At 38.5% G+C, this 19,212-nt stretch overlaps 1 protein-coding gene across 8 annotated transcripts in view; it reads left to right on the top strand.

Moving 5' to 3' along the window:
- Nucleotides 1-19,212, top strand: part of LOC311152026 (dystonin-like) — a 255,181-nt gene that overhangs the window by 98,727 nt on the left and 137,242 nt on the right. For all 8 annotated transcript variants that reach the window (XM_084202770.1, XM_084202771.1, XM_084202769.1 and 5 more), the window contains 12 exons: nt 10,386-10,498; nt 10,629-10,735; nt 11,266-11,385; nt 11,715-11,810; nt 11,889-12,016; nt 14,871-14,964; nt 15,292-15,446; nt 16,282-16,744; nt 16,827-16,955; nt 17,159-17,236; nt 17,350-17,511; nt 17,601-17,705. In XM_084202770.1, the coding sequence (XP_084058896.1) occupies nt 10,386-10,498; nt 10,629-10,735; nt 11,266-11,385; nt 11,715-11,810; nt 11,889-12,016; nt 14,871-14,964; nt 15,292-15,446; nt 16,282-16,744; nt 16,827-16,955; nt 17,159-17,236; nt 17,350-17,511; nt 17,601-17,705 (1,750 nt within the window). The remainder of the gene's footprint in view (nt 1-10,385; nt 10,499-10,628; nt 10,736-11,265; nt 11,386-11,714; nt 11,811-11,888; nt 12,017-14,870; nt 14,965-15,291; nt 15,447-16,281; nt 16,745-16,826; nt 16,956-17,158; nt 17,237-17,349; nt 17,512-17,600; nt 17,706-19,212) is intronic.

The raw sequence follows: 19,212 nt of genomic DNA, 5'->3' as shown, positions 1-19,212 counted from the left end.
AGGGAGCCTCTCCCTTCAGCAGAACTGGCAGCCTGCCCTCTCTTAATGGCAGGTTAGAATTGTTTCTTTTGTTCTTCTGTCTTGACAGAGGATCTTAGCACCTTTTTGTGCAAGCAGGCTGAGATTTGTGGTGCAGAACTGCAGGAATAGTGCATGGATATGCCATGACTCCCTGCTCCCCCAGGAAACATGAGAGATACTCCATGAGGCTGGGATTTCCCTGTCATCACTGTCATACCCACTGCAGCATCTTGGTGCACATTGGTGGCCCAATGGGTGACCCAGGTTCTTCCCTGTCCTTCCTGCACCCGCAGCTGTGCTGGCAGTGCTCCATGTGCAGTGTCAGGCAGGGATGTGGGCAGTGTACAGGTGCTGGAGCTCACACACCAGAGTCACTCACCCTCTCCCCTGAGCAAATGCAGGATATTTGTTTTTTGTCCCCTTGAGCAATGAGGGTTAGGTTGTCAGAGCTTCTCATAAAGGCCTTCATTTACTTTCTCTCTTACTTCTATTAAGAGTATGAATGACTTGCCAGTGATTTTGTAGTGCTCTTTAAATCAAGGAAAGTAATTTTATGAATAATGGAAATGAGAGGAAAATTTTGCTTTATTTGAGGTACTTGGATCCATATACCACTTGATTTTTTTTCCCACCACCAAATTTAGAAAAAAGTAATTTTTTTTCTATGTGAGAAGATTCCTTATATTTTCAGCAGTTTGCAGTGGTCCATGTTTATAGGGTAAAACTGAAGATTGCTTGGCTGAAATTTTGAAGAAAGTTTCCATTTACATCCTGTACATGGTTAAATCCCTGGGAACAGGACTTCACAGTGACCTCAAGGACTGCCTTGGGGGGGCTTCATTGCAGGCCCTGGAGTTTGGTTTAATCAGAGAATCAGAATGGTTTGGGTTGGAAGGGACATTCAGGATCACCTAGTTCCAACCTCCCTGCCATGGACAGGGACACCTCCCATTGGACCAGCTTGCTCAGAGCCCCATCCAGCCTGGCCTTGAACACTGCCAGGGATGGGCATCCACAGCCCTGGGCCACGTGTTCCAGTGCCTCATCACCCTCACAGAGAGGAATTTCTTCCTAATGTCAAATCTAAACCTACTCTCTTCTGTGGGAATACTTGTCCTTACACAGAAGGACCAAATCCAATGATAACATTAAAAACTGTGTTTTAATACTGGACATTAACCAGATTTGTATTTATGTTTAAATATATAAGCTATCACACTTATGGAGGTTTTTTTAACCTCCACAAGTGTCATAGCTTATATATTTTCAGATATGTGCTCAGGCCTTTAGTGAAAGCTACAGATACACTCAGGAGATTCAAGAGTATGCTGTATGTCTCATCTGTTATATCATTTGCCTTTTATAGCTTAATTTTTCCTTGAAGATGTATGCTATTTTATTCAATATGCTGTGTTGGAAGAAATCTGACTTCAGGCAGTTTCAAAATTATGTGATATTTCTTTTGTGCCATTATATAGTATGTAGCAAAAACCTGAAAGCCAGACTTTTCAGTTGGAGGCAGACTTTAATCAGGGTGTAATGCCCAGATTTTTTGGAGATACTACCACCTACACCCTGGAATCTTCATTCTGAAGCATTATCACCTTAAGTATTTCTAGTCACTAGGCTGTTTTGGGTAAATGCTCTTGATTTTTTTGTTGTTGCTGTTGTTTGTTTCTTTTTTTTTTGTTTGTTTGATTGTATTTGGATTTTGGTGGTTTTATTTTTTGGTGGGGTTTTTTTTAATTTATTTTTTGTTTTGTTTATTTTTGCTGTACCTGCCTTTTGACCAGAAAGAAGAAACACTAATTTTTTAGAACTGTATACCAGTTATATCCCCTATATATATAAACAGTTTTTTTTCTATATAGAGTGAAAACTGCTCTTATTTCAGTAGGAGTCATATGCCAGATGAGAGCTAGTAATCTAAATTATAGATCTACATTGCACTTGGCACATGTATTTATTTTACAGCACATTCAGATAAAAAGTTATACCAAAGTAGCAAACCTATTGTTTTGATCTCAGACTGCTCTGAACCTTTGATACATAAGGACTACAGGAAATTTTAGTTAAAAACTGTCTGAAATGGAATTTAAGAAACAGTAAAAATAATAGCTGTAACATTTACTGTTAGCTGGCTCCATTAAGGACAATGGCTGTTGATATTCAGAAAACAGAATAATTGTCACAGACTAACAACCTTATTTTCTAGAGAAAAAAGATGAAGCATAGAGGATAGGATCAGATTAATATCACAAATGTATGTTTTTTGCAAAAATGTGCGCCCTCCTTTATACATTTTATTTTTCTATTCTCACAGCTTTTACAGTAAAGGTTATTTTTGATTTTAGCATTTACAAAGGAATTCCAGGAAAAGCATTGTGTTCTTGTGTAGCTAGATAATAGCATTTCATGAGTAGCTTCAGTGGTGCCTGTATGGTGATAAATAGCATCTGTCCAGGAAGCCCTGCAAGCTCAGTTCCCAGACAAAGACACATTTTTAAGTTCTAGTCTCAGGTGTTAGGTCTGTTCTAGGAAATGAAGTGGGTCCAGCCCCTGCTTTCCAGCCCTGAGGGTAAGTGGTACAGCAGGGCTTGATCTGCTTGGGGCTGAGCTCTCCCTCTGCCCCAGACAGGGTGCAGCTCCTTTGGATCTCTCCTGGGTCAGTGCTGCCCTGGGACTGGGCTCCTGTATTGCCTGGCGCAGTGAGTGTGCTCCCAGTGGGCCACAGCCATGCTATGGGAAGGATGGGAACTAAAGGCCATGGGACCTTGGTCTGCCTGCTCTACACTCAGACAGGTCCAGCTGTGTCTGGACTTCCAGGTGGATGTCAGCAACCACAGAAAATGTGAAAGAAGGGATAAAATGTGCTCAGGTCAGGCAGCCATGTGACAAGCACGCAGGACTGTAGTATACATGTGACAGGTTTAAGACTAGGAAACAAGTGAGGTTATTTCATGTAATGCTGTTCCAAGGCTTGCCAAGGCCACATGCAGACAGTTTCTATAAACTTTGGCACCACCTAGCAAGGATTAGAAATGCTTTAAACAGGGAAGGTGGTGATAGAGTTAAAAGGGGTACATTTTGAGCACGATAAAAATGTTTTTACTGTATTAAAAAATTTCTGTTAAACTAATACAGGGATTTGATACAGAGGAGCTTTTGCTACTGCTAAACTTTGTGCAAGACCTTAATGAAACCTTAAAACTCCAAAGCCTGTGGTTTTGTAGCTGCATTCAGTGTAGAGAGTGAGTGAGGAGATGGCTACTGTTCCCAGACACAAGAGGGACAGAAGATAACAGTGAATGCAGCATGGAAGAAATGTAAGTACGTGGAGTGCTTCATGGGGGAGGAAGAGGAATGGAAGCTGCAGTGTGTTCCCAGAGAAAGCAGCAATGTAACAGGTCCATAAATGCTAGATAAAGTGAGACAAATCTTCCAGGGTCACAGTGCTTTGCTTTGAAATGTTGCTGTCATCACTCAGTATGCTTTCAGAATTGTGCAGTGGATGTTTTTCTGAGTGTGGTATAGCATGGAGTAAGCTAGGTTGATGCCTGCTAAATAACTGCTCTGGATTGGAACAAGCTGTTTCAGCCTTACCCAGGATGATTTGCTGTGTATGTATAGTTGGTTGAACACTAAGCTCCTGGCCAGCAGTGCATGTGGCATCCCTCTGATGTTAAAACATGTTGCAACTGCTCAGGTACTGACTTGAACACATTCCTTAAGGGGAGGGATAATACTGCTTCAATTTGCAGAAACATGTTGAACACCCTTGGGGAATGAATGAGAAAGAAACTAAATATTACACAGTGTCAAGCCTTAAAATGCTAGGGGATAAGTTTTAAATGAAGAGATTAGTTAATTTCTGCTGGTTTTGGCTTGCTGTTTTGTGACTTGTACTTTTCTGGAACCCAGCTTTAACACAAAGAAAATGTGACTTTGGTTGTGTTGCACCCCCTTTCCACGCACCTCATGGTGGTTCCTACCATTTTCAACAGGTTTTGTTGTGTACAATAAATGAACTCTGTGTCGAGAATTGGCAATTTGGGAAAGCATAAATGGCATTTAGGATGCTTAAAAAGCTTTAAAAATAATACATCTTTAAAAAACACTTAAAATAATAAATATATTAAATAAAAATATTTTTTAAAAATAAAAAATGCTTTTAATATTTCTTGCCTGAGTATATTTCTAATGGATTTACAAATAGCAAGTTACCTAACCTGGAGCTTAATTGGATGTACTCAGAAGAATTCTGTGATGGCTCTTGGTAAAGGCGGTATTAAAATAGTACCAGAAGCATGCCTGAAATTTTAGCATCATGTTGTGGTGGTGGTTAGCCTTAGTGGGTATTAGATGGATGACTTCCAGCCAGTTGGGTTGATTAATTTCAGATCTGGACTTGAAATGATCTCTGTGTATATTGTGCTGAATTCTACCACTAAGTAACAGCTGAATAACAGTTTTCTTTTTGCTGTAACTCATAAAAAACCCCAAACTGTGATGATATGAAAGCTTTTGTCATTTTAATGGGAATAAAACATAAAGTAAGACCTTGTGTTGGAAGGCCTGTTTTTTTAATTCGGGTTTCATGTGTTTTGTACTCTTGGATTGGCAAAGACCAGGACACCTAAGGGTGTCAGAAGTCTTAATCCAAAAGGATGTGGGGTCTGAGCAGGGGGGTCTTATGTGCCAGTGATAAATCACATAGGGAAATGTCTTGGTCTTCAGGGAATGCCTTTGGCAAATTTGTGGCACATGGAGAAATGGTTGCCTCCAAGACAGGACAAGGAGCCTTTGGGAAATTGTTTGAACTCTTTACAGTACCTCACTATTCTTCTTTATTGGTAACTGTACTAATCCCACTGGGAAGCCAGTCTGTCAAGCAGCCACTAGTGTGGTCTGGAGGGCATATTCTCAGGATGCAGAACAGAAAAACATTTTAGTTGTGTTTGTTCATTGTCTTTTTGGTTCACAGTTCAAGGAAAAGTGCATTATTTATGATGATTTTTGTAGATTGCATGGTATGGGTCAAGGCTATGAATGATGAGCCTCATTCCCATTTAAATTTTATCATAGCTAAAAATTGCTGAAGTTGCTGTAGCATTACTGGTTTTGTAATGATGGAAACAGCTCTTAGTACTAAGAGGGTGTAAAAACTGATTTTAAAGTTAGTGAAAGGACTAACATATCTTTTCTAGTTTCATTCATGTTTGTACTGAGTTTGAAACCTGAATTGCAAACTTACTGTCAAGTTGTGCTTAGGGTTTGTTTTGCATGGCTAAAGATGAGCTCCACATTTAACTAAAAGATCTTTGATATTGCAATGCCATAATTGTGTATTTACCTAAATGAATTGGTATGGCAAGTTTCAGGTAAAGTTTTGCAGTGCTAACAAAGGTAGGATAGGCAGCTTCAGTAGGTTTCTTAAATTCAGTGCTTGTCAAGTCAAGGGCCTGCTCAATAGAAGGAATTACCTGAGTTAGCCCTTTATATTGTTAGGGGATTAATTAATGTTAGGGCACCTGACAGTTTTTGCTTTCCTTATTCTAAGTGCAGTTAAAACATTCATTCTTTTTCTGTGGGAAGTCTTGATATAATATGTTGGGATATCTGAAGAATAGACATGCATCTGTAAATACTGTGCCCTTGTTGTACTATCCTTTGCAATTGTTTTTTTCAGTTTTATTCATCATATCTGAAAATTTTGATATAAAACTATGAAGCAATAAGCAAAAGAGAGCTGAAGAGTTCAGATCACATGAGAATTTTTCTGCTCTCAAGGAATTAAAAGGGTGTTTTTGTTCATCTTTATAGAGGCACTGAGTGAAATCTCTAGAGATACATAAAATCATGTAGTGCAGGCATTCCTGTCATACCAACAGAAGAGGACAAAAAGGATAAAAGGCACAATGATCCTATTAACAGAGTATGTAATTGAGGCTGGGGACCTGTGGAGATTTAGAAAAGATTTTGCCATGTAAACAAACAATATGCAGAGCTGCATGCAGCAGCATGCTTTTTTTGTTTATCACAGTTGTAAGGATAAAGTGACAGTTTTCTAATTGAAATCTTTGATTTTCTCTGAATTCTGAACTGTTGCCTAACTTCAGTGACATCACAGCTCAGCTTCACCCAGTGCTTTGATGCACTGGGGTATTGTTTTTGATTTTTTGATTCCTTTCTTTGCAATGTTTCTGTTATTAACAAAAACCTCTAGAATTGATGATTTTTTTTGTTTGTTTGTTTTTAAATTTTTTTTGATGACTGTATATTCTGGTGTGGTCTTTCATTTGTTCTAGTAATCCTTCCATCCCCAATAAAGGCAGGACACTTTTTGGCACCCATCCTTTTCATTTTTCTGTGCACTATGAAAAAAAGTTTAACTTCTATAAGCACTTTCCAATTAACAGCAGTGGAAAAGCTAATTGGACTGTAGTGACGTGGTACACTTCACTCTGCATCTTCAGTTATGTTTTTTTGAGAGTCCTGCTTGAAAGTGTCTGTGAGTTAGTGTTTCAACTAAATATAAGCCAAGAATGAAATATCCTTTAATATCAGGTTATTACTCAGGCAGTATGCAGAGTTTTGACTGAGAAAGAATTGTGGAGATTAAACAGTTTAGATGGTTCATGTAAATAACTTTAGGTTTCTCAGCCTTCTGAATGAATTAACAGAATTTTCCTGTGGACTATTACTCTGATATATATGTTTTAGTCAAGATTAACATTGTCATAACTTGAGCAAGTGTCATCCCAGAAGAGTGAGGAGAAGGAAGTGACTTCTTTGTCATTGACTGGGAAAATAAAGTTCTTTTTCTGTTGTGAGGTATCAAATCCCCTTCAAATATAATATTTTATTTGAATAGACAAATATTATAGCTGCTAATTTGGATCTTAGACTATTTTTCTAGGTATTAAGTTCTGGCAGTGAGAAAATCTACATGTACCTAATGTTATTTATTATGCACAGCTCTGATTTCAAGCAGTCTTTGCAGACCAGCAGTATCTGCTGTTATCCAGATATTGTTCTCTTCCCTCTCTTTGTGGCACTAGGTATTGTTTTCTTGAATTTATCATAATTTTGTCAGCTTCCTAATTCCTGTTGTATCATTTACACTTTTCCCCCCATCACTTCTGATACAAATTGTATCTAATTTCTAACACCTACACTAAGATCTCTGCAGCAGCAGATTTTTAATAAATTAAATGATTAATGGCTCTCAGTGTGGAAGCCAAACCCTTGACTTAGGTGTGGCTGCAGCAGAAGCATCTTCTTTGCATGGAATGTTCCAGCCTCACTGGTGTTTGGGATGTTTATGTGTGTTTTCATGGCAAGGCCCCAGCCTGCTGAAAAATCTGCCATAAGATGACTCACAATATTATGACAGAAGGTAGAGTCATTGTATGTTACTTAAAGGGCATTTAGTTTCATTTGTTCTTGATTATGCATAAAACTATTTAATAGTGCTAGGCAAATTGATATAAAATATATTTATAATACATTACAAATAACTTCTACAAAACTCATATATTTGCTTTACAGCCTTAAAAAAAAGGAAATGTTTGCCATAATGGACAATGCTTTTATATCTAATGTTTGTTTCAACTATGATAACTAATGTGCTAGAGGATACTCATCACAACTGCAATTTCAACAGTTGAATTAGTGGACAGGTATCTCTGCAAGCTTCCAGTACGTAAAATTGGCATTTATTTCTATTCAAAATTGCAAAAAATCCCCACTATTAAACAAAAAGAACAATATGTCAATCGGTGATTTCTTGAGCCATGTTTTTTGGATGCACTTTTCTCAGGCTAAAAAAGTCCTTTGCTGAGCTCTGGGAGGTAAACTTCTATTACTTGTGAAGAGGAAAGGGGGATCTGCAGAGGGGGAGGCCCCAAGCCCTAGGCAGCATAATCTTGCTGTGCCTTCTGCCAGGTACTTTTGCATTCAGGTGATAATGCTTCTCTTTTCCCTTTTCATAAGCCATCAGTGGACTTGTTCCCAGTCAGCTGTGGAGCCTTCTGTCTGCTTTAAAGAATCAAAGACATGCACTACCAAGACAGGCATGAATGCCATCTTCTGTAGTATTTTCTCATAGACCAAGACTTTAGATAAATATAGACCAGTTAATCTAGTTCAGTATACTATGTACTAAGTGTATAATTAACTGGAAATGGCAGTATTCATTGCAATTTTCCCTTCTTCTTAAAGGGGAACTGTAATATAATCCAATGCTGGTAGGAGTTCCAGGGATGGGAAAATACGTTTAAAAGGTGGGGAGGCATCTCACAGAGTAGGCTCTTCAGCTTGGTGGTGAAGCTGCAGCCCTGATGTGAAATGATTTATTATGCAAGAGAAGTTGTTTTTATTGATTTCGTTACCTGTGTCTCAGTGAGAACCACGTTACCTCTTCAACTGAATGAAAGCTGTATTCTAAGGAGATTGTTGTGTTAGTGTCTCTGCAGCTTGCAGCTCGTTTTCTGGGAATAGTCAAGGCTTTTACAACATGTCCTTTCATGTTCTGAGAGTTGGCAATCAAGCAGTGCAAGTGATTATTCTTGGGACATTTTTATCAAATGTGAAACGAATGTAAAGAAGGCAGGAGGAAAAAATAACCTAAGCAACAGTGTTAACACTTACAAAAACCTGATTCTCTTGTCAGAACTGCTGTTAAAGCAATCTTTATTACTCATACCATCTCTATTATTGTGGTTGAAACAGGAGATGGGGGTTTTCAGTTTTCTTTTCTAGTATTGTCTTTTATTTTTCATGGATTTTCTCTGCTGCTGAGAGCAACAGCTGATATTGGTTTCATTGCATTGTTTTCATTGCACTGAAATTCAGAGGAGAGCAGCGTGAGCTTGATTATGCTCCCACTGAGCATATTGGAAGTGGAAAGCCCCACTGCCTCAGGAGGATTATATTGCACTGCTTACATTTTGTTATTATTAAATGTTCTTTCAAGGCATAATGGGTGCAGTGTTATTATCTGTCTTGTAGCCTTGTCTTCAAAAGAGCACAAGGAACACAGTGATTCTAAACGGCTGAAAAGAAATAGATTTTTATTCACGGTGCCCTTGTAGTCAGTTTAAAGACAAGATGGTACTGAGCTCCCCAAGTTAATACCATTTTTTTATCAAGGGAATTTAGGGTGCTGCCAAATGAAATGTTAACATTAATTTTGAACAATTGTATTTAACAGTTTTATATCTATCTCTTGCAATTATTTAAAACTTCTACTTGGTAAAACTAAGAAAACAATTTCTCTAGAAGCAAAATTGAGAAAATTTAGAAACTGAATTGTTTGCTGAAAGTTGAATGCCAATTTCTTTTTCTTTTGGTGTTTTGTTTTAGCTTTTTTTTCATGGTTAGTCTGGTTTTCAGTAGTGTAGGATTTCAGTAGCAAAGGTTGCAGACCCTTGTGGCTCTAGTTGACTTCAGTGAGATAAACTTTTGCTCAGCATGTTTGAAAACCCCTTATTTCCTTTTAGTGGACAGCTGTGAGAATTCCAAGTGCTGAAAGAGGCAAAGAACAACACACTGAGAATCACAAGATCTAAAACTCATTTCCTACATAGTAAACATCAAGGACAATATTCGTTTTGAAGTTTTACATTAATTTAAAACATTAAAGTAGTGATGCTGCAACAGGATTGAAACAGGATCATAATTATGGGCCTTAAAAATATTGATAGGCAAGATTGGCTTAAGACAATTATTCCATTAAAGCAAGCATATTGTGGCTGGAAATGGAGTTAGCAGGATGAAGGTGTGGAGGTTTAAGTGCACGGGACTGAGAGTTACTTATAAGAGAACTGGCATCAATGTATATCTGAAAGCAGGGCTTAAATGCATTTGAAGAAGACCCCTTTAAAGCTCATCAGAAAATATTGAAGTGATGTTTTTGTGACTCAACTTTGTTCCTGTGTGGCTTCTGACACATGCTGAAGAATTTGATGCAGAATGACTGAAAACTTGTGAAAGCAGTAGAAAGTAACTTGCTCCTGTAAAAGAGGAAAGTGAATTTAATCCTCTCAAGGGCAGTGGAAAGGACAAAGTGTTGAAATACATTGTCAATGCACATGAATAAATATGCATAAGAAAATAGAGGTGTATACCAGGGATGGCTGGAAACCAGCTTGTACATGAAGAGCAGAGTGTTGTAATTTTCTGCTGCCTTTGCTTCTCAGTTAGCAGTGGTCACAGCTTGTTCACCTGATTTTAGTAAAATCCTTTTATAATGAAAACTCTGTTGCTGTGTCTGTCCATGCTCATGGTTTGATTTACCAGTACAGCAGTAATTTAAAACTGGTAAAGAGTTGTAATCAAGTGTTGCTGTTTTTATTTGACAGGCCGGACCTGATAGACATGAATACCGTTGCTGTTCAAAGCAACCTCGCAAATTTAGAACATGCTTTTTTTGTAGCAGAAAAACTTGGTGTTGCCAGACTTCTGGATCCTGAAGGTAAGAGATCTACAGATGGCTTTGTTGCAAAACCCCCAACATTAAAATAAAATCCAGTCTGCCTGCAGGTTGTAGCTGTGGGCATTGTTACAACTATGTGATAAAGCACTGTTCTGTCTTGCTCTTTTAGATGTCGATGTTTCCTCACCTGATGAAAAGTCAGTAATAACTTATGTGTCATCACTTTATGATGCATTTCCCAAAGTACCAGAAGGTGGTGAAGGCATCAGTGCAAATGTAAGTAGGAAAACAACACTCGTGTAGTGTGTGAGCTACATTAATAAAATTCTGAATTTCAGATCCAGAATGTTAGCTAGATCTTCTATAGGACTGCTGTCACACTTTTCTTTGACATGGTTTTTCTAAGCTAAGATTTTGGAATCTTAGCTATTTCATGTCATGGACATGAAAATATTTGTGGAAAGAGCTTAACTGAAAACAATGTGTCTGATTTGGAGAAAGATTGAGTCAAAGTTCTTACTTTTCAGTAGTGAATGTATAAATTATGCCTTTCTGATTCTTACCAGCTTGAAATTTATTAATCTAGAAAATATTTTGCTTTCAATAGAATTTTTTGGGATCAAAACTGAAGACAGAAATCATATATTTATAAATTTTAACTGCCCTTTAAAGAGCAAATAAATATTGTCTCAGAATTGCAGGATTTCAAAATCTGTTTTCTATATGTGTGAAGTCTTCAAAGCTGAAGCAGAAATGAGTTCTTGATGATTTTCACCTCTTCTGTAATCTGGGTTTTTGTTTGGCAGGATGTTGAAGTCAAATGGGTTGAATATCAGAATATGGTGAACTACCTCATGCAGTGGATCAGACACCATGTCACGATAATGTCTGACAGAACATTTCCCAATAATCCTGTGGAATTGAAGGTGAGGTGTGGTGGCTTACACTGCTTGTTGGAATTACACTTTATCTTACTGACTCAAAGCATACTTGAACAAATGACGTACTTGTTGATTTATACAATCAAGTCAACTGCAGAACAGTACTACTCCTTAACCTTTTCAAAGTATAATCAATATGTTGCTAGCATATGAACAATCAAAAGCAAATCTTTACCTTGTCACTGATTGTTTTTTGTAGAACTGTAGTTGAGCAGTATAAAGGTAAGCTTGTGAAGAATATTAAAAGAGGGTTTGGAGACTAAGGTTCTATTCACTGTAAATAAAACTTGGTGTTATTTTTCATGTTTCTCTAGGCACTTTATAATCAATATTTACAGTTTAAAGAAACAGAAATTCCACCGAAGGAGACAGAAAAATCAAAAATCAAACATCTATATAAATTGCTAGAGGTAAGTTTTAACATTATTGAAATGTATAGAAATTTCTTTTCTGTGGCGTAAAATAACAAGTACATATGAATTTTTAAGGTCTGGATAGAATTTGGACGCATCAAACTTTCTCAAGGCTACCACCCAAATGATATAGAAAAAGAATGGGGAAAGCTGATTATTGCCATGCTGGAAAGAGAGAAGACCCTTCGGCCTGAAGTGGAGAGGTATGCTAGTGAAGATATGGTGGGCTTTGTTAATATATTTTCTGTTGTTTTAACCCATATTGAAATTTGTAAATATCTTCTTCTATGATAATGTCCATATTATTTTTCTAGATCAAGCATTTCTGTCCTTGTTCAAGGTCTGAAATTCTCTACCTGCCTAGAGGCAGGTCCAGACATAAACAACTTTGGTGGGCTCAGAAGGTTGTGATGAACTGCATCTGTGCCTCAGATCATCAAAGCACTTATACACATATATAACCACTTTCTTTGTGCACTTAGTCAAAGCTGGGTTTATACCACTTCACTGTCGCATTCCATCTTGATTTCATATAAGGACCATCCTCATCCTTTATATGAAATGTGTATTTTTGTTGGTGCACAGCATTGTAGAGGTTTAAAAAGTTGGTACTTGAGAGCCCACCAAGTGTTTAGATGTGGAACATCTAAACAGTAAGCTGTGGGACACTTTTTACATCACTGATGACATATTAAACATGATTAAAGTCTTGATGCAGTCTGAGAGCATTTTTTCCTGGTATGTCTTTTTAATTTCTGTGGGAGACACAGGTACTATCCATTCATTAATTAAAAAAACTCTCTTAAAGTTAAATGATTTTTAGGGCTTCTACCTGTGGGTAGATACAGACACCTGGATCTGGATTCATTCTGCTTGACTTTATGCATCTCAAGGAGACATCTAAGATCTGAATCACTTCCTAGAGAATCTTGTTGCTGACTTTGTGGTGCCAACAGGGTGACCAATCTCTCTGGTTTAGGTACCGTAAACTAGGTGTAAGGAATCCAGACCATTGTATAGGAAGTCCTCAGCAAGAGAGATTTCAGTCAGAGGACAAAGCCGGTCAGAACTGATTAAACATGTGTCATGCTTACAGGAGCAAGAGCATGACTGAAATGGCAGATTCAGTAGGAGGTGTTGATTCACTGCACCCGACTGTGGAACAAGTTCCTACAGAGGAATATGAAGTTGTCCACACTGAGTTTTCCCTCTTATGCAGAGCAGAACACTGGAAAGCAGCAGCAGAAATACAGCCTGCTAGGTCTTGTAGGTTAATCTGTCCCAGCCTGCTGAAAGGAAAGTGTCTGGCTTCACCATGAGAAATTCTGTTCATACTTGCAGAAAGCTGGATTATCTTTGTTGAGAATGTGTGTAAATGACATTAGTTTATTTCTATTTTTTATATGGTCTGAGCACAGATAAACAAACATGAACCTAGCTTCCTTCCCATATTTCAGGAAGGGTAGACACACTTAGTGACAGGTCATATAGTGATAGTTACTACATGTGATGTTCAGTGTAAAATGAGAGAGAAAATAGTAACCAAGTTAAAAGTATTGATTGATGTGGACACAAGAATGTAATTTGTGTTTGTTGCACTGGTTACCAGTGCCTGTCATCATTATGAGATGCTGATACAGCTGCAAGGGTGAAATTTGATTGTGGCAAAAATGTGAATTCAGCCAATACTGAAACCTGGTGAGTAATAAAACTTTACTTGCAAGTCTGTCGAATACATCTCAAAGTATCAACACAAACACACAGACAATGTGTGGCCAGATTGGTACATGGGATCAAAATTAATATCGTACCAATGAGGAGAGTGCCAAACTGAGCTCTAGTTTGCAAAACTAGCAGAGTTTGGCATTGCTGCAGGGGTGTGTCTGTGCCTTTGCTGAGCTCTGCTGCGTAAACAGTCGCCTTATGGGGTGGGTGTGGTTGTTCAGGAATCCTAAAAGCAGGCAGTGAAATACTGAAAAAATCACCCCAGCCCAAAATCCAAGTTAAAAAGTAAACTTGAAAGCAATGATCAGATTTTCTTAGTTCTTTTCTGATCAAAGCAGCTGGAAGCGATTGGCTGTGCACGTGGAAGAAGATGAAGGGAAATTTTCAGGAGGACAGTGTAGTGAGACAGGGCAGTTGGTGAAGATGCGTGCTTGGACAGTGAGGAATGACAGTAGGTTGGATGGTGTATAGGTGTCTCAGATTATATTGCAATGAGCTGATTAGCCCTGATACTCCCCCAGTTTTATTGTGCAGTTCTATTTGAAGGAAAAGGAGTCAGCCAGCCTGGAGGTTATTTGTACTGCACCGTTGAGTGTGGATTTCTCCCTTCACTCTTTCATGAAACTTTCCATTGAAGAGTGTGAGAGACACCACAAAGAGTTCTTTTAGTTCTTACTTGGTTTATAGTTATTTAGTGACACTTCAATAAAATATTTGGTGTGTCTGTTTCCTAGAGACGCCCCATTGTTGCTGCCTAGTCTGTACTTGCAAAGCTTTAATGCAAGGTAGGGAAGCCAAAAGCAAGGTAGCGTACATAGCCCCAGGTAAAATCCTTTGAAGAGCTGGCACAATATTAATTGCTGGGTTTTAAATGTGCATACAGAAGCCTATATAAAGGAGGAGTCTAGGTGTTTCAAAAGCCAGTAGTGGCATTTCATCCCTAGAAGCTGTACATTTTGCAGGGGTTTTTATCTTCGTTTTTCAGCAAATGCGAACAGCCAGAAGATCTGTGCTCTGGATGTAAAGATGAATAGCAGTAGTTACAGCTATCATAGCAGTGATTCGCTGTTTAGCAACAGCACGAGTACCCGAACCAGCGTCGACTCTAATGAGAATTTCCTTTCTGTTAATTGTGGTCCCACGCTGATTAAATCTTGTATAAGCTTTGGTAATGGAACCTTAGAAGGGAACAGGTAACTGACATATGCATTTGTGCTTTGTGGTAGATGCTGTTGATTCATTTGTTTGTTTTTAAAGTCATGCAACATGATTGTAAATATAAAAATAACATAGTACTTATTTATTTTCCTGAAATGCTTTGGCATCATCTAGATTGGAAATGCTGCAGCAAATTGCAAACAGAATTCAGCGGGACAGCCGGAGCTGTGAGGACAAACTGATACTTGCCCGGAATGCTCTGCAGTCTGTAAGTCAGTCAGGGATTTTACTTGTCTGTATTCATAAATTTATAGAAGTTGAATGGCAAAAAGTTCTTAAGGGTTTGTGAGAGCAACCTTAATAGCTGATAATTTTGTTTTCATTGTACTGTTAAAGTAGCGTTTCTTCAAGAAAATACCGCAAGTTGCCTAGGGTGTGTTCTGTTACCTTTTTTTTTTTTTTTCTGTAGTTAATTAAATGCATCACAATTGTTTCAAGACAAGAATAAGTGTTAGGTTTTTTTAAAAATAATTCTTAGAGCTGATATCTCTTTGCTTTTAGCTGCAAGGCTTATGACTTTCTCTGCTTTGTTAAGGACACCAAGAGATTGGAGTCAGGGCTCCAGTTGCAGCATGAAGCAGAGATAGCTGGGTATCTTCTTGAATCTGAGAATCTTCTCCGCCAGCAAGTGATTGATGCTCAAATTCTTATTGATGGAAAATACTATCAAGCAGACCAGCTTGTTCAAAGGTACTTTACAGTATGTTTATGTGAATAAATAAATGTCACAAATATAGATTCCTATTATGGAAAAAAATTTCATTTCTTTATAACTATGCTTAAACTTCACAGCCTGTCACTGGGCGCCTAAATATCAGATATTCTTATGGATGCATTGCCCACAAATGTTGAAGACAACAGGAACTATTTGTACTTATTTATGAAAATGAAGTCAATCCCTGGACGTGATTTAATGTTTAATGTTTACTAGATATCTGTGTGTAAAGCTTGTTTTATTGCATGTAAAATACATTTAGAATTTACTAACTTTGATTTTTTAAATGGAGGTGGGATTCTGGTGACAGCTGTAGATGTATTAACAAGTAATAAGTGGAGTAACATTAGGTTGTGTGTGGCACTGTGTACAGTGTTGCCAGAAAGAAGCATTTAAACTGCATAATTCTGTTTTATGAAGAAGTGGCTCCAAAGTTTCTTTTGGGATTCATCCTTGGGCTGGTTGAGATAAAGTGCATAACTCCTTGGCAGTGAACTGAGGTGTTTGATCTACCCCAACATGTAGTGTCTTGTAAGATTTCTGGTTTGGTGATTGTTCCCTGGATTTGTGTATGGTGCATGTTAGTGCCTATACCATTTTTTCGGTCTTTGCCTGATTTCTGCATTTATTATCTGTATAGAGCTATAAGCTGATATTCCCTGTACTTTGTAAAAAAGATATTTGCTTATGATATTTAAGTGCAACTAAATTGTAAGAGATAACGTGAGCTCATATCACTATTCAGTTGATCATGATAAACCTTAATCATAAGCATTTATTGGGGCTTTTTTTTTAATTCTGCTTTAATAGAGTTGCAAAACTTCGTGATGACCTGATGGCCCTACGGACCGAATGTTCTTCCGTGTACAGCAAGGGGCACGCGCTGACCACAGAGCAGACAAAGCTGATGATATCAGGAATAACAGAAAGCTTAAACTCAGGATTTACAACAAACCTAACGCCTGAATTGAATGCTGCAATGACACAAGGTTTAACACCTGCTTTGACTTCTCCCAGTTTGACATCCGGCCTTTCATCAGGTCTGACCTCCAGACTGACACCAGCCATGACTCCCGCGTACCCGTCAGGCATCCCACCGCGGTTAATTCAGAGCTATGTGACAGGAGTCGACAGTGGGACTCTGCAAACACTCAAACTGATGCAGATCAGAAAACCTCTCATGAAATCAGCCTTTCTGGATCAGAATTTGACAGAAGAAGAGGTGAACATGAAGTTTGTCCAGGACCTATTGAGCTGGGTGGAAGAAATGCAGGTAGCAATTTTTGCAGAAGCAGCCTACTTTTAATGATTTACTTTTTATAGATCACGCCTAACCTTTTCTTCCTGTTTGTAAGGTTCAACTTGATCGAGCAGAATGGGGTTCAGATTTGCCAAGTGTTGAAAGCCATTTAGAAAATCACAAAAATGTCCACAAAGCTATTGAGGAATTTGAATCCAGCCTTAAAGAAGCTAAAATCAGTGAGGTACTGCACTGTGTTCTTTATCTCATTGATTACTTTCTTACCGGGTGACCCATAAACTAGTGTTGAATTTCAGAACTGTCTTTGGATTTCACAGTCATTCCTTTATTTCTGATCTCTACATGGCTTATGATGAAATCAGAAGATCTAATGGTTTAACATATCTAACCCTTTTATTGTCTTTTGATCTCATATACCAAATACAGATCCAAATGACTGCCCCTCTTAAACTCAGTTATGCAGAAAAACTGCACAAACTGGAGAGTCAGTATTCAAAACTCTTGGTAAGTGAACCATCCCTCTTCCATGTTCGGCTTTTCAGTGTGCATAATTTCTGATAAGGGATGAGCTTTAAGTTCTGATTCCTTTAAATCTTTTTCTTTTCCTTTTAATAAAGAACACATCAAGAAATCAGGAAAGGCATCTAGATACTCTTCACAATTTTGTGTCTCGTGCTACTAGAGAGTTGATATGGCTGAATGAAAAAGAAGAGGAAGAGGTTGCATATGACTGGAGTGAAAGAAACCCCAATATAACAAGAAAAAAGGACTATCATGCAGTATGTATTGCTAATATAATCCAGAGGGAATTATTAAATGATCTTTATTAATTAGAGTTCTAAAACTTTTTTTTTTTGTCTGAAAAAAGGAATTAATGAGAGAACTTGATGAAAAAGAAGAAGTTATTAAATCAGTACAAGAAATAGCTGAGCAATTGCTTCTTGAAAACCACCCAGCCAGGCTAACCATTGAGGTAAGTTAGTAAAACCAGCACCAAAACAGGAAAAGTTTTGGGATTTAAAAGAGCTGGGTTTTGGGGGAAGAGGGGGTAGGTATAGAAGGCAAATGTAGAGAAAATTAAACAAGACTCTAAATTAAAGGGGCCTTCTAAAATTTCCTCTTCAGCATCTCTGTTCTATTTATCTTCCAGTTTCCAAAAAGTAAAACCAGATTTTTAAAGTTATGGTTACACCTTGGATTGCTTAGATGACATCTCCTGGAACTCTAAAATTAATTGGCTTGTAGTGATGTTTCTTGTCATGCAGCTTCTAGAGCTATGATACAAATTGCATTGACAGACTGAGGGAAGAGAACAGCCCTTATGTGGTTTCTTTCCTGTTGGGTTGAAAGAAATTTCAGTAAGAGCCTTTGTCATCACTTACTGTATGCGCAGGTTCCTAGTATGATTTAGGGTTGGTTTCATAACTGACGTGTCAATGAATTATGAAACTTGTTTGGATTGTAAAAATCTGACCAGGTGATATGATTTACTTCAGTCTTGAATCTAGTTCTATGTTATATATGTAAACAATTTACAGGAAAATTTATTGTAGCTGTTGTAGGGTCATGACAGGTTTTCAAAGGAGAATGTAAAACACTTTTCCTTGTAGACCTTCAAGGAAAGAGTAGATACAGGCAATGAGTGGTAAAGACTGAAACAATAAAAAGCTGATTTATTATAGAAGAATAAAAAAAGTCAGATGGAATGTATTTTTATTGTTCTTCAGCTCTGCTAGTTTACATTTGCAAAAGTGGGAAACATGAAGAAAACCCCTCCCTTCCTTCCTTCTCATGATATTTACTTTGAATAATAAATGACTTTTTTTGTAATGTGGGCAATTCTGTTCTTTAAAAGTATAGGCTGTTCTAATGGGCTCTTCCTGGTGTAGAGTAAAAACACACTGGGGATGCCTGTTACAAAACCAGGCCACGGCAGTCATGATGACTGTGCAGGTTATGCTGTCTCTAACGATGCTATATTGGGATATTTATAAAAATGTCCTTTAAAGAATTATCCTTTTCTGCAGAACAACATATGCATTAATGCAGCAGTTTGGAATTCCTGGAAGACAATGGAAAAGCTGTTTTGAGCGGGGGGTGGCAGGAGCCCGAGCCCCGGCACGGGGGGGGATTTCCCAAGGGCAGGAGCGCCCCCTGCTGGCTCCGCGGGCGTTCCGCGCTTCGCTCCCGCGCCGCTGGGGCCCGAACGGGATCTCGGCCCGGGCCCGGGCTGGGCCCTCAGCCGTGTTCAGCGCTGCTTCATTCACCAGCTGTACGCAGACACGGCTCTAGCCGCTTTGATTGAGATCCCCCAAACTGGGATCCTGGGCTGGGCCCTCAGCCGTGTTCAGCGCTGCTTCACTCACCAGCTGTACCCAGACACGGCTCCAGCCGCTTTGATTGAGATCCCCCAAACTGGGATCTCGGCCCGGGCGCGGGCTGGGCCCTCAGCCGTGTTCAGCGCTGCTTCATTCACCAGC

The sequence above is a fragment of the Fringilla coelebs genome (genome assembly GCF_963513975.1).
Source record: "Fringilla coelebs genome assembly, chromosome: 3".
NCBI classification, from domain to species: Eukaryota; Metazoa; Chordata; class Aves; order Passeriformes; family Fringillidae; genus Fringilla; species Fringilla coelebs.
Note: the sequence above shows the minus strand (reverse complement) of the source record. Positions and strands in the feature narration are given on the sequence as shown.